The 16,133-nt window shown below is 45.0% G+C and overlaps 1 protein-coding gene across 1 annotated transcript; it reads right to left on the bottom strand.

Annotated features, from left to right (window-relative positions):
• Nucleotides 1-1,017: 1,017 nt before the first annotated feature.
• On the bottom strand, nucleotides 1,018-15,439 carry ILF3 (interleukin enhancer binding factor 3). The gene is given in 21 exon segments (XM_053464826.1): nucleotides 1,018-2,108; nucleotides 2,621-2,740; nucleotides 2,886-2,984; nucleotides 2,986-3,272; nucleotides 6,490-6,564; nucleotides 6,695-6,830; nucleotides 7,013-7,189; nucleotides 7,380-7,517; nucleotides 7,728-7,883; nucleotides 8,061-8,260; nucleotides 8,573-8,683; nucleotides 8,778-8,892; nucleotides 9,185-9,282; nucleotides 9,383-9,494; nucleotides 9,653-9,748; nucleotides 10,175-10,266; nucleotides 11,547-11,694; nucleotides 11,882-12,062; nucleotides 12,161-12,390; nucleotides 12,470-12,533; nucleotides 15,308-15,439. Coding segments are annotated over 20 exon segments (2,694 nt in total). The 5' UTR covers nucleotides 12,473-12,533; nucleotides 15,308-15,439; the 3' UTR covers nucleotides 1,018-1,988.
• Nucleotides 15,440-16,133: the final 694 nt, after the last annotated feature.

Genomic DNA, 16,133 nt, shown 5'->3' with positions numbered 1-16,133 from the left:
GCCTCCCAAGAAAAATGTTTAAATGACGCATTGCTGACAATTATATTAATACATAAACCCCACAAGCTATAAGTAGTTTAACTACAGAAATTTTAGTTATGAAAGAAGCCGCAAGGATCTTCTTATCTATTTACCAAATCGCATATTAAGAGAATCATATCCAGAAGTCCAATTTGTTGGGGAGACAGGGGGAGGGGAAAAATCCTTCTGCAGTCAATCTTCACGAAGGAGAGAGGGGAGAGGGTCTTAACAAGCTTCCTGAAGAGGGTCACAGCACGCTCGCCTACAATCAGAAACTAGACGGTGGTGGGATATATACAAGATGGGAAGAGGAGCAGTTGGCGATGTTATCCTTCATAGATGATCAAGGATCCTCCAGACCCGCAATGACTACGGCTGCTAGAGAAAATATTGTCACCATGTATGCAATATGCGAGTATTGCACAGGGGGACACGGCTATCTTTGGTATCCAGCGTAGCAAACATCTTAACCACATGTAGCAACAACTGATAAAGCAGCAAATTGGTGCTCCATCATACTTGAGATCGCAGAACGCGTCCCTGCGTAAATCCTGAACAGGAGACTTCAGCGGCTACCTGTATTGTACAGCGAAGTCTTAACATACATGCATTACCCCACGCATGTCTGCTGCGAGCCCCCTCCCCCCATTAAGGCTGATCATTACTCATGTGTTTTAACAATCAAAAACCAGTTACAGGTAAGAATTATACGGCGTACACCTATCTCCAATGTGGGTTACTGTGGCGGGGGGGGCACCGTGTCATAACCAAGAACAGCACGAAGCTGAATTATACAGAAATGCCCTTCAGTGGTAGACAATGAGGTCTATCCATCTACACAATAATTGCAGGACCCCCCCTAACTGAATCACGCTAAAAGGAAAGAGGACTAAAGACATAATACAGACCGTGGACCGCGTTGAATGGAAACAACTTATAAACTGGTATTACAAGACACAGCGGGCCAATATAAAAAAAAAAAAAAAAAGGCAAGGCTTCTGTTTACAGTTTTATTTGTCTATGTTTCGGTTCACTCAAGATACTGTCTGAATGATACGAGACATACAAAAAAAAAATTTCCCCAAAAATACCCTTTTGATGTATCCCACTTCAAATAAAATCATTATTTCACTTATAAAACAAGAAAAAAAAAAGGGAACAAAAATTCAAAAAACACTAAACGCATTAAAATACATAAAGCTTGTTAAGTCACTTCACAGAATTATTTTAACGATAAGGAAAACTAGGAGGGGGTGCATCAAAGTGAGACATTCTGCTGCGGACAGCAACTTCCCTTAAGTGATCACAGGACCGTCCCGTGGTGAAAGTGTGGCAATAAAAGGGGTCCGACTCGCGGTGGGTGCTTGGAACATTCACAATGGACAGTGTTAAATAACGCAGATTACTTAATACCCAAACAGCGGGGAGAGTCTCTGCACTCCCATAACATTCTTCACGGGTGAACAAAGATCTACCGTTTTACTGCCAGACTAACACCGTAATTATTAGGAGGTGATTACAACGAAAACGCTGGAGGCGGAAATCTGTTAGACACAAAGAACAACCGCATTACATTTTCTTTTCTTCTTCAATCAAGATTCTTCCCACAGCTCTCATCTGATGTCAGCCACATTTTAAATAAACAGAAGACAAAAACAAAGGCTGGGAGAAGGAGAGAGACTTTACAGTATATGCACAAAAGGCCTTCTGGCATGGTCGGCGGATTAAAAAACTAAAAAAAGCAAAAAGAGACCTATGCAAAAATCAGGATGGAATTAAAGAGATGTCACGTGGAAGGAACCGGAGTAAAATCACCTCAACGCGGGGAACAGAGAATCCTTTTCCATGGATGCCATAAATCCAGAAGTGGTAACAAAAAAAAAAAAAAAAAGGCGCCCTACCCAAAAAGGGAGAAGGCAAAAAGGGGCCAGGGATAAAAGGGAATAGAGTTTATCTGTATTGATAGCTCATGCTGTGATCTGTGTTTCTGCCGAATCCACCGGGTCCACCTTGAGGGGGCTGAAATGAACTTGGAGGGCCACCGTAGCCTTGTCCAGGACCTTGATTGTAATTGGATTGTGTGTAGCCTAGAATACAAGAGACGCATGTCAAGCAACTGCGGTCGTATTGTGTATACAGATTAAAATGAGCACAAATCTGTAAGAAACCCTCCTTATGTGTATTGCGGCAGCAGTCATACTGTTACCAGGATCTGCAGAAAAGTTCCCTTTTTATTAGGTTAGAACATGCATTTGGTGCCTTTGTGTTGAGGATGGGGGGTTACCTGATGCTAGTTATCGATTGCACCTCAAAACCATCCACACATTAAGTTATATATATATTCAAAACATTGATATACAGACACACACACACACACTTTTGTACATTAAATGCATTTGTTAAAGAAAAGTTTTGCTCGTTTGAAAAGGAACCTTTTAATCCACGTCTTACATCAAAGCCCACCCTCTTCATCGCTGACACCACAGCCTGTCAGGTAAGCAATCTGCTGGGTACATTAGTCACTCAACCAGACCGAAAGCCCTAAGACTCTAAAGCCTCCGTTTACTTTTGTTACAACGAGCCAGGGACGAGGCATTACCTTGGTATGATGAGGTATTGCTTGGTCCGCCGTAGCCAGAGTGTGAACCTGCATTGTAACCAGAGCCAGGCGTGTACGAGCTGCCACCTCGGCCAACAGCACCTTCTCCTCCACCGTACCCTAAAGGAGCAGTAAGACAGGACAGATTAAGAAACAGGCAAAAGGAAACACGAGAAACAAGCAAGCCATAACACTGCATAAAATATATGTAGAGCGAAATCATTAACAGGAAAAAAAATAAAAACTATTGCATTCCTCAACTGACCTGAGGAAGCTCCCCCTGAGTAGGAGTTGGAGTAGGAGTAGGACCCACCACTTCCACCGCCCTGAGGTGCCTGGCCATAGCCTCCCTTCTGTTTCTGCGGAGGGCCGTAGTTGCCGTACTGGCTTTGGTTGTAGGATTGTGCGGCTGGTGTTTGGTGTGACTGGTAGCCCTGGCTGTAGGGCTGTTTAGGTGGGGCACCCATGTGTGGGGGTTGCTGAGAGGAAGGCGGTTGCTGCTGGGGTGCCTGAGGTGGTGGTTTCTTGTTCACAAACGGCTTGGGTGGCGTTGGCGCAGAGTAGCTATCCCCCTGGTAGTAGCTGCTGTAGCCTCCAGAGCCGGCACCGCCACCTTGGTTGCCCGAAGCTCCTCCGTTACTGTAGAACTGACCTGTAGCGGAGACAAGCGTGGTTTATTCAGTGACTATATAGGCTGCTATATCAAAATGTATGTGGACACGAAATGCAAGTCGCACCACGAAAACACAAGTGGTAAAAGTCATCAGTACATCAGGAAACGCATTTGCGCAGAAGACCCCATCTGCATCCAGCATGACCCTCGTCAACGGCCGTCTACATGAAGACGGACAGCAGATGGTTACTCCTGACACGGGCTGAAATTTTATGTACCATTCGATTCCAAGTACAGCGGTGTTCTGGATATATGCTCTGTTTATAGGATGGATATATATATATATATATATATATATATATATATATACATACATGCAGCTCTCTAGGCTTAGTTTCTTAATTGAGGACACGCTGATGATTTAGGTTGGGGCAATTATAGCACCCTACACTATGGAGAAAAATAACCAAAGACAACCGATAACCCAAAGAAAGCCCATTTAGATCCTGCTGCTGGGATAAGCGTTAGCCAGATGGTGCGGGCTTCCCATGGACCCGGTGAGGATTTGTATTAAAGACTTGGCAAATATTTGGAAAAGATTTTTTGACGCCTCAGGATAAAACGTAAGATGTATTCGCATCACTGTTATTTTCTGGAGTCACAGGACTGAAGTAAGAAATATTTTGGGTCATATAATTGATTTGCAAGGGATCCACTGGTAAATGGGCTACTTAACTTTGAAAGTGAAAGAGCCAGGCAAAGCCTGCTAAGATTCCATTTTCTGCCCTCATAGCCTATTCATAGACCGGGGTTAACTGCCCATACCTCCTATATCTTTATACCCGCTTTCTGTACAGTCTGGTGGGTAAAAACATGAGAATTCCATAGGAAATGGATAATTGCTGAAGGGCAGCAACGACACCCAGACTGCTTCAGTCCAACTTTTCAAGATTGTTTTTCTACGCATTTTTCTGGAGGCTAAATGCTTGTATAAACCAGTCTAGAAGAACAACGAGGCGGTTGGTGTATCAACAAACAGTAATTTTAGAGTGTTTAATACTAGAGAACATTTTTAGTCCCAGTGTCAAGAGTTAAACAGACTGCATGCATTAACCCAAGGAGTTCCTTCGCACGGCAAATCTCACCGGCCTTTCAGGCTATGTAAAGTCAAACTTCACCAAAAACTCCTGAAAGGCCCAAAAGATTCGATGCACATGCCGACCAGCCTGTGCTTCACAACAGCTCCAGGAAAGATGGTGGCCCTGTTTTAGGGGTCAGTGGACCAAAGGCAAGGAGAGTTGCAAACAGCGTAAGAGGGGGCAGTCATGGCCGGCGGGTAAAGATTTGCAAGTGCTGTGACTTAACCTGCACCCTCCAAGACGAAGCCCCTCAAAACACGTGTAGGCAGGTAATTTACAATCACCGTATTAGTTGCCTCCATTGAGTGCAGCATTGGCATACATGAAGATTACAGCGTGCGTTCTCAGCATACCCCATACAACGAGCAAAGGTTTATCATCAGGACTCATCAACGACCTTAAGCTCATGTCAAGGATACTCTGAAAAGCCGCACCGCTTGGGTACATGAGGGTAGAGGACGACCTTTATAAGCAATGTCCCTTCTAATTGTGTCGTGTAGATGCACCAAAGCTTGGACAAAGACATTGCTTATAAACGGCCACCGTCAAACCCATCGGCCCATTTAACAATAACGTGCACAGAGTTTTTGCGGTATGTCATTTTTACAAGGTTTATTAAAACATCACCACGCCAAAAGCCAAACAATGGTTGCAAGTTTAAGACAATAAAATCACTTTTAAGATGAACAAAAAAAAACCCTTAAAATTGTCCTTGGTTGCGCTACAAGCGCCGCACGGCAGGTGCAATGTACAGTGGAACGGAAGGAGTAAACGACTGGCCATGCCACACTTGTCACGTCAACCGCTGGCAAGAGGGGGGAGAGAAAAAAAAAAAAAGTGGGGAGGGGGACAAGTTCCATTTTCACGTAAAAGTTAAGATGTCCCGGGGAAGGATGAAACCGCCCCGTTTTTGTGCACTGCTGCTGATCTACAGTCCGAACGCTTGAAGTGAGCAGTCCGAAAATTCAGCGATGAGCAAATAAAAAGAGCAGCAGAATTTTCGCCTTTTATGGAGTTCAAGATAAGACTGGAGTAAAGAGCTTGTGGATTTTGAATGTTTGGTTAGAGTACGCTACAGATGGTCTAGGCAGACGCAAAATCATGATAACCGTAGCAGTCTGTGAAAAAGTCACCTACAAAAAGGGGGAGACAGCAGAGAGAAAAAAAGAATTAGAATTCTTTTGTAAAACGGGCCTACGTGCCACAGTTTTTGTACAAAGTTTTAGATTTCTCTGCTCCCGTCTCCCCCCCAAACAACGCAGATGCTTCTCCAGAAAGGGGACAAAAACTTAGTGGGGTGTGATGGGGGGGGGTAACGCGTAATAGAAAAAAGTTACAGAAAGAGCGTTTGCCTGCAGTGCTTAAAACCAAAAGAGAAAAAAAAAAAACAGTCGGTTTAGGGTCCTCTGATAAAGTAACAAAACATTCACTTTTATGGAGGGCCAGCCATTTACCCCGTGCATAGATTAACACGACCAAAATACATTGTGGTAAGAATCGGACACCAAAAGGGGAGGAAAAAATAAATCAAAATACACAATCACATTAACTAGTCCTAGATTTCCTTCATCTCTCTGTAGTTTTTAATAAAGTATATATATTCCACCTCCTGTCATGACGTTCTCCACATCCCTCACCCACTAAGGCCACTGGAAACAAACTAGCAATTTAGTAATAATCAAGCATTGATGAAAACAGGACGTTCACAACACGTTCCTGCATGAACATTATTGCTCGGTTTCATTTAGTGTACTCGGGATGAACATTTTGGAAAGCTTTGCAGATCTGCCTGTAAGTACAAGCAGCCTGCGGGAAAGGACATCACCAAGGCACGGAGGGGAAGGATCGTACGGTAACCTGTTATGAAGTTTCGCTAGAGGCGCGTGATATACATTAGAATTTGTCCTGTGCCTAAAGAGATTGCCACTCAAAAGGTTGCCATATAGACTTTAGGAAGACAAATGCTTCAAACATTCACGAGTTCTGTAGCTGTAGGGGGAAAAACCGTTTCATAAAAAAGGTCTCGTTTGTGGGCGACAGTCAGCGGCTATTCTCATTTCTAAAGGGACAGAATACGGCCGAAAAAAACAAGATATAAAACACGTCAGTTCACTTACTGTATCCAGCCGTGGCAGAATTCTGATAGTTGTAGCCTCCACCATAGCCTGAACCGTATCCTCCACCGTATCCACCTAGAGTCAGAGAACAGTATATTGTTGACAGGGAAACACTTCAGATTTAGCTAATATTCCCCAGCGAAGCACACATTGTATTAAGGACCACGAAGGCTCCACCGACGTTGCGTTACATCGGAAAACGTACCTGAATTCATGTAGCCTCCTCCAAAGCCGCCGCGGCCCCGACCTCTGCCGCGATTCATTCCTCCTCCTCTCCCGCCACGGCCACGCATTTGAGGCGGCGGGACTTCGTTGTACATCATGCCAAATCCTTGGTTATGCTGCGGACAATACATCGATTTAGATTTAAAAAGGCTGTCCGTGTCCTCGCAGCTCAACTTCTACGGCAAATCAAGAAAACCAGGGAGATCACTATAAGCAGAGTCTCAATATCCAAATAGGCCACGAAAGCTCGTGCCCACGTAAACAGATGTTTCTAGAAGCGCTGGCTCAGTTGACTCACCTTTCCTGCAAACTTGGGGCCACCCCTGGGCATCATGGGAGGCCTCTTCTTTTTAGGTGCCTCCGTGTATGTGGTGAAGTTTGGGAAAAGTTTTTCAAGAGCAGCAAGTGCAGCATAAGCTTTTGCTACTTTCTTGTTCGAGCCGGATCCTTGGAACTTAACGTTATCGACTTCAACCTGGAGAAGAGAAAGAGCGTTACACACTAGAGCAAAGCAAGCCTACGTTTGAGCAATTTGCTGTTCAAAGGACAAGAGGACAAAGTATATGTAGAACATGGCAGGTGAACATAAAGCAGACTACCGGAGGAAGATTGACGACGACACCGTAATAAAATCTAGAGGAAAAGAAATGGAAATGGCTGCTCACCTCCATCACAAACTTCTTGTCGTGGCTGCCTCCAGTTTCCGAGATTAGCTCATACTTTAAGCCACGTCTTTTCTCGTTCAGCTCCATAACCGGATTCTTTCCATGCTTCGTAAGTATAGGCCCCTGCTGCTTTGAGCCCTTTTTGTAAAGGAGAGCGGGGGGGAAATAAAAAAAAAAAAGAGCCCATTAACTACCAGTTACTGCACATTTCCAGCACAAGGAAACATACTTGGCATGGCTCTACAGGAGACCAATGCGGTCTGAATATTTCATATTAGAGACAGAACGTATGTCCTATTCCCATAAAGGGAATAATATTGTGTTGGTGAAGAGCTACCAATATTTTACCTCCGCCTGCTCAGAGGGGGATCCGGTCTCAGCCTGGGAAGAGTCGGCTTGTTGAGCCGAAGCTTGGGCTGCTGCTTTCTGGTCCGCTTCATCAGCTGCCGATGCTTCTTCTTCTTTCTCTTCGAGCCCAGTGGGAAGACCCATGTCCTGCAACACCTACAGGGAACAATTGCAGCTTTATCATGAATTTGCTTAATACGCCTTTACCATCAACCTGGAGTCATCTGGCCAGCTTATAGAGGCACCAATAATTAACTGTTAAGCATTAGACCAAGCGGCAAGAGTACAAGAAAAAAAAAAAAAAAGTATATAAAGCCTAGACCAGGGCCTTACCTTCACAGCAACACGCAGCTTGGCGGTCTTCTTTGAAGGTCCAGTGGCTTCAAATGTTTTGTCATCTACTTCTACTGACATTGTGAATATGGGAGCATGCACTGGGCCTGTCTGGGACAGGAGTTTGTACTGCAGACCTGGCTTCAACTGGTTCAGCCTCATCAGGGCATTCATGGCTTGAGGAGGCTCGCTCTTCTCATCTGAAAATGTGTGTGTGTGTGTGATTAGAGGTTTAAAGAAGAGCAAGAACATTGTCAGGCGTCCAGCAATAAACACATCTGCAAGAGAAGCTAGAGTTTCTATTCTTCCAAGGATAGCCTGCACTCCACGACAGCGATTTCAGGAACTGCGGCAATAATTCCAGTTGCATACATATACAATGTACTGTTTCGGACACCGAGTGTACTTTCCACATGAGAATTGGCGTTACAAGAATGCATCAACATGGGCTATGCAGAGCTCACGTTCTAAAGTGAGAAACGCTACCCTGGCTAACCTCCAATCCTTAATACCTTTCTTTTGAATCTTCTTTTTCTTCTTACTTGGCGATTTGTCTTCTCCGTCCTCGTCAATGGGGCGCTTCAGGGCTGGCATTACGTAGGTTGTGCTGGGAGGGATTTGGACTGCAGGAGACAGTAAGGATTAGATACACGCAGAAGGCCTGGGATTTGGGTGAGGCAACTACTTGAGTCAGAAGACTGGATAACAAAGGCCTACCTGTGTAGTCTATGGTTGGCTCAGGAACTGGTTTCTTTGCAGGTAGCTTTGTAGGCAGAGGGTCCATCCCAAGGACTTTGTGCAGCTGACCAAAAGCAGCCAGTCTCAGTGCATGCTGTCACAACGATGGGGGAGAAAACCCAAGAGGTCAGAAGAGCATGAACAAAGTCTGGAGCCATTACATTCATTTCAAGTAATCTTAATGGGTAGTTCATAAAAATCCACAGCATTACCACACTAGCAGCAATCGACACGTCAGATGCAGAAATGGTTTTTAAAGTTGGCTACTAAGCCTCAAGGCAGAATTTCCCAATAAAATCAAGCAGGTGGGCGAAGCCTGAATTTAGAGAGATTCCTACTAAGACTATGCTTGCTAAATAGAGTTCAGAGGTGTCCAGAATACTCACTTGTGCGCTCTGGGTGATGTCCTCTCTTTGCTGTCTCTCAAGGTGTCCAAGTGCATCAGTTGCTTCTTTTTCACACGGGTCATAGAGGCCAGGCCCATCTAGAAAAAAATTATATAATCCAGATGTCAGAATGTATATAGTTCTCGGTTAACACTTATGTAGAAAGAAAGAATAAAAAAGGAAGAATGCTAAACTAACCTGGCATAAGAATTCCGGAGCTAAGGCATTCGAGAACTCGCCTGAGGGCTTCGCCGGCCCCCATTGGTCTATTTGCTGTTCCAATGGCCTTTTCACACAGGAGCTCAAGAGGCTAAGAATTGAACATTGACTAAATCAGCAAAGCAGTCCACACAACACGAAGATGTAATATAAAGTCTGTAAGCCAAGTTGTTATCTTGATAGCTTCCTAAATCAAGCCAATTTAACAGACCAATATTACCAAACTTAAAAAAAAAAAGGTTATCTTACCCATCCACGTAGCGGCTCCCACGTTGGTACACGTGTGCAGAGATCCCGAAGCACACGGATGACAATAACACAGGATTTTAACCCATTTGCCCTAGCCTGAGACAATAAGAGACGCGGGTCAATATTCAATGTTACACAGACACAAGCCGGAAAAAAAAAAAAAATTAACACACAAAAACAAAATAAACCTGTTGTAGTGCTACTTTGTCAAGGGTAAAATATATTATATATAATAAGCCTTATGTATGGTATGTTAGCAATTACAGTGTAGAAAAATTAAAATTACTCTTAAAACAAAGCAGCAACTATGCTCAAGGCATTACATTTCCATGTGAAAGGAGTTATAATCCACTGTATATATACCCAGCAGCCTGAAGAGCGACAGGTGCTAAGTTATCACAGCTACTGCTCAGGTGTTGTCATAAAGCTTATATTATGCATTATTTAAGATAAAAAAAATTAAACACAAAAAGTAAATTAATTGCTTTTACTACTTGTAGACGTAAATAATAAAATGCAAACCTGGAACCACTTGGCGTGTCGGAGTGACGCCAATGCAGCAAGGCATTTGTGCCTGTCCAGAACGTCCGGAGGATCGCTGACTGATATCGTTTCTATTCATGGATAAGAAGACAAGGCACGGTTTGACCAAGGGGTTGTCTGTCAGGTGGACAGGGGATGAGGCAGCTTCCAGAGGGCAGTGGGGCTCCTTACATAAAAAAAAAACTCAGCTAACACTAAACTACTTGACCTGAGCTATTGGGGAACAGGAGGTCCTTAACTTATTCTTCACCAAAATCCAGAGAGAAAGAAAGGGGACAAAAAAAAATAATCTTCTGAGGCGCCTGTTGCTTTTGCTATTGGTGCCTAAACCAACATATCTAGCAAGCAATAAAGTAGCAGTCTGCCCAAGATAGAATGTTTCATATAATCCCAAAATGCCCCCATATTCTGGACTGCAGTCACGGAATTCTTTAGAAAGAAAAGAACACTTTTGCGATGTGATACACTACCAGAATACATGGTATGAATGGTTACAGACAGATGATATCTCTGCACCAGACGACTGGCAGACTGCTTCTTTAAAGAGCAGAGTCTAGAGGTTTAAAGTAAACTCGACTAGATGCTAAATCATGAACGCATAACCCTCCCTCCAGCTCGACTGCCCTGGCCACAGCCCATGACAGAGAGAGTCCTGTTGGTCAAAGGTCCAGCGTCCCTAAAAATTGACAAACTAGAAGTCTTGATACGAGATCAGATGTCAGAACCATATTGCAAAATATATATATTCATATAAAAAACAACAACATGTTGGGATCAAGTTTGTGCTGCAGCAAGGTAATGTCTGACTACCAGGGTTGGAGAGAAAGCTGGCCGGATTGACAGGAGGGAGGCTAGAGCACAAAACGAACGGGAAAACCAGCACTTGCCGCCGACATCCCTCACGTGAAGGATGCCATTTAAATGTAAAAAAAAAGTTTTCTGGGAACTCAAGATGCTGGTTGACCCCTTTTCAACAATGTATGTCAGACATCTTTGCAGCAACACACACAGCCCGGTATCACATACATGCAAAACACATTGGCTTAAACGGCATTCAGTGCCAGAAGGGCTTGGGAATCTTCAGAGGAAAAAATATAAAAAAATAAAGTCGTCTCTGGTCCCTCTGGCCCTGTATATGGGCAACTAATATCCACACATAGGGCCATTGGGTATTAAACCACAGGTGGCAACAAGGCCCCCCAAAAAGGGGGGGAGTATTACAGCATAATATGTCACTAAACTACGGTTCTTAGACATTAGGTAGACTAGTCATTTGAATTCAGGATGAGCAATAAAGAAAGGTTAAGATTAAAACTCAGATATAAATTTGTCCGCTGTCTTCCTTCCATACCTCCAGCATTTATCTTCTCTATCTCCTCGCGTACCAGGGGGGATGTCAGGCGAATATTAAGTGTTAGAGCAGGCTCTTTTGTGTTTTTGATTACAATTGAGGCTTCTCTGATATTCTGGATGACATCGTACTTCTCTTCAGAAACAGACTACACGTGAAACAGAAGAAATATAAGAACAGTGAGCAGATGTTCCGTGTCCAGTCTGGAATCTTGCAAACCGAGACTCGTTTTGGCCTGGCTTGTACAACATAACTTTAGCAAATTATACTTTTATGCTGGAACATAAATTAAGATTTACAAAACGCAACGATTAAAAAATAAAGAGCGAGCATACCGCAAACTGTACAATTAGATTTTCTGCTACTTTCTTCAGGAGAGAGATGGTGGGTTTATCCTTGCACAAGAGAACCAGCTCCAAATCCAAGTCGCCCTTGAGAAGAAGACCTTTTGCGACAAGGCCAACTCTCATCACTCCACGTAGAGTCCTAGTTGGGTTTTCCCCAGTTTTGGCCTCACTTGATAAAGGAAAGACGACACAAAACAGGATAATTAGCAAACCATTAAGAAGGTTTAAGTCAAAGCAAACAGGATCTAGCGGGGCATTAGCGCTCACCTATCCTTGCTGTCTTCTGTAGAATCCTCTGTAACTTCTGCTTCTGGCTGTGCTGCTTCCGTGATGAGAACCTTTTCCTGCTGATCAATCCAGTCGGACACGGCTTTCAGGGCCCTCTCCGTGTGAGACACCATGTTCTGAACAGCTTCTAGCTCCTCTTGGGTCGGATACACTACCGAGTGTTTGGCCATCACATGGCGGTCATCATTCAAGAAGATGCGCATGGGACGCTGCAAGTTACGGGGCTTATTAATACAAAGCAAACATCAATATGAGGGGGGGGGGCTTTCAATACACGCAGAAACTCACCATTGTTGCAAAGTATTGTCTCGATGCTTAAGGTGGAAAGAGTTTTCTGGTAGCTGCCACAGACCTACAAAGGAAGCATTCGATTAATCGTAAACAAGGTTATAGGATTCTAAGAAAACAGCCATCATCAAGAGCCCAGAACGCTATCTCTTCCTTCTCCACAAAATTACTTCATTGCTACCCTTAAAGAAAAAGGTATACGCAAAAGGTACATTCTGGGGTGTTTACAATAATTAACTAGAAAGGAACAGAAAGAAATACTAAAGCTTATGATGGTCACAAACAGGGAGGTTCTTCTAGGGCTGAGGTGTAGGGGTAAGAAGCCTCACAAAACTTCCCAAAACAAAGAACAAACGCCAACACGGTGAGATTGAGCCACGTTTATATCCAGGGTGCGCCAGGATTCATTTTCACACGCGCCGTGTTACTGAATTCATGTATGTAAAGTAAGAAGAGCCGAGCGAGAAGCTGACGCTTTATAAATAAAAGCAGAAGACGCGCGATCGCCCTCCTGTAACCGAAGCAGCGCCGGGAATCGCTCACCGCAGACTGATTTTTACGAGAATATACACATTTGCAGAGTGAAAGTGGAACTTCGTACGTTCTTTACAGTAACTGAACGCATAGCTGATTTCCAGGAGACAAGCGAGGGACGAAACAACAAGAAGCCGTGCCGGGTATCCACGCGCCCAACACCGAAACGCCCGTATCAACGTAACGAGGAGCATGGCGGCCGCCTCGTACGTACAAAGTAACCGCATCATAGACCGAGCTACACAATTATTGGGACTCATCTCTTAATGAATTCAAGTGTTTCAATCAAACCCTTTAAAAGAGGTGTATAAAACGTCGTACCTAGCCACGCAGTCTGCATTCACAAACATTCGTGAAAAAAAATATGGGGCGTTCTGAAGAGCTCCATGAATTCATCGTGGGCCCCGAGACAAAAAGACCACATAATGTCACAGAGCGGGTCACACGCGTGTCGAGGCGCACAGTGTGTAAAAGTCGCCAACGCTCTGCTGATTCCATAGCTGATACGATCCAAACTTTCACCGGCTTTAATATCGGCACAAAAACTGAAAGGCCCTTTTCTATTCCAGCCCAGCACACAAAGCGAGCTCCATAAACACACGGCTGGATGAGGTTGGGGAGGAAAAACTTGACCGGCCGCACAGAGCCCTGACCTCAACCCCATCCAAAGCTTTGGGATAAACTGTAAGAGATTGTAAGCCGGGCGTCTCGCCCAACAGCGGCTGACCTCACAGACCCTCTACTGGATGAACGGGCAAAAATTCCCACGGAAATTCATATAAACTTCATATTAATGTCTATGTGTTTAGAATGCGATGTCACCCCTGTTGGTGTAATGGCCGGGTGTCCCAATACTTTTGTCTATATCATGCACCTTTTATGGGGTCGTCACCCAAACTGCTACAGCGGTACTAAAGTAAAGAGAGTGTGGAAAGGCCACCCAGCAGAAGTGGTAGATATTAATACAGTGACAGCTTTTAGGCACACAGCTCCTGAATCTAAGACGAGACCAACGGATGATTTAGGTCTTTGCAGGGGGGGGGTAAACAAAAATACAAATTTGCACAATTGACAAATTGACCTTGTTTCACGTTCCCCCCCCCCTACTCTATGAGATGAGGAGCTGCGGCTCGTCGGTGACTGCCCCCACTCACTAAGGAAACTATATACTTATAGTAAAAGGGAGAGCTATAGTGTTTATTTGGGGCCCCAAGTTGGTTTCCATGACAACAGTAGCAGCAGGACTCTAAAACAGTGTTTTACACAAACTAGCTGGAGGACACGACCCATCTTCTGCCCTCCGGCGATCGGAGAACGCGTATATATATATCGGTATACCATCAGAAGGCCGACAGAGTAAGCGTGACAATGTTTACATTAATAACGCACCAGGAAGACACGTTCAGGACGGGGGTGCAAAGTAACCATAAAGAATATAAGAGCCCCGAACCAGGCTTGGCCCCTGGGAGCCCCAACTCCAGCAGACGGGCACACATACAAAGCCAGGAGACCTCATCGCAGGCGATATCTTTTACCGAACCAAAAGAAGAAAGATGTAGCTTAAGGCTTTTGGGACCTCAGAGGTCTTTTCTTCAGATATTAGAGCCTTTTCTCTGACTTCATCTGAAGAAGAGACTTCTGAGGCAGCGAAAGCTTGTGTGGCTTTATAATGCGTTTATGTATTTAGTTAAACATGGCCATAGACTGAACCCTCTGGGGACAGTACGGTGACAAAGGCTGGACGAGCCGTGCCCGCTGCCGCATTTCAGCAGGGCTCTAACCCCGGTGTTTACACTGATCCCAAGCACCATGCTTCTTCCTGTTTGGTAAATGCAGCACCGGGTTCACAGCCTACGGCCGGGTCCTGCATACACATAGGGGAGAGGTAGAAGGAACGTGGGCCGCAGAATACGTTGCCCGGTTACCACGCACACACAGGGCAGACAAAGGCCTCGGTGAAGCCCGTGCACCGCTGGCCGGAAACCCCGCGCGTGGGCCGCCATCTTGAAGGAAACACAGAGCACAAAGGGCGGAGGGGTTAACAGCGTGCGGAATATATCTAACACTGCGCGACCGGCTCGTAACGCAGTAAAGGAAAGCGGCCTGAGGTAAAATGCCGCACAGGGGGTAACGGGGTCAGAAAGACAATCAAAATGTCTCCCGGCGGGTGATAAAATGGCGGCGGCTCATGGAAACACAAACCACTTGTAAGCGGAGTCCGCATAGCGTACCTGAATATCCCTAGATAAAGCCACTCCGTTTGAGGGCCGGTAAAACACTTGAATAACGTTGGTGGTATCTTACCTTGTGTCCACTCGGCGATGTAACGGCCTCACTGCGACACTGGAGAAATGGGAGGGACAGTAGCGTGCCGATTGGCCGGGCGCGGTCACGTGACGAAAAGAAAAGGGCGCGCAAATCACATACAGCGCCCGGCAAACGGGGTAAACCGCTATTGCCCTTGCGTCGAGTTTATATAGTCCGTGCGTGCCACGCCTACTAGCAAACGCGTCGCAAGCCTCCGACTGGTTTACGCGACGAGCGAGGAAGAACGAGAACGAGATTTGGAACGCAAAGCGACGTTGATTGGTCGGCGCACTTGGCGACAGTAGCGGGAGGGAATTAAGAAAAGATGGCGCTTCTATCGAACCCGTAACAATGAAGCGGGGTTTACGATGTTGAATAATAACGGGATTGAATTCGTTTTCGGCGGAATGATTCGCTGCGAGATTATCCCTAGACTCGAAATCTATACGTGGTGGTATAAGATTAATAAAATCTAGCACCCTTAATCGCATTAGTCGGTAACAACTCCTTACATCATTCGCCAGGTACCTGTAAAGTGTCTGTGGGTGCCCGGTTTGTGTTTGAGGAAAACCCCGGTGTCCTACACGGCCCTCAGAACACCGAATGCATATGGAAGTACCTTCAGCTGCTTAACTTAGACGGAAGCTGCAGCTCCAGAGCCCCCACTTCCATGGTTCTATTCACTTCAGGAAGGACCGTTATACGTCATGTTTTCAAGGACGGATAGGGTTTTCTTTTGAAGCCGCTTTTAAATATATAGCCCAACATTTAGTATGAATATATATTTTTAAAAAAATCATTTTTGTATGGTTTAGCTATGATA

The sequence above is a fragment of the Spea bombifrons genome, chromosome 4 (assembly GCF_027358695.1).
Source record: "Spea bombifrons isolate aSpeBom1 chromosome 4, aSpeBom1.2.pri, whole genome shotgun sequence".
NCBI lineage: Eukaryota > Metazoa > Chordata > Amphibia > Anura > Pelobatidae > Spea > Spea bombifrons.
Note: the sequence above shows the minus strand (reverse complement) of the source record. Positions and strands in the feature narration are given on the sequence as shown.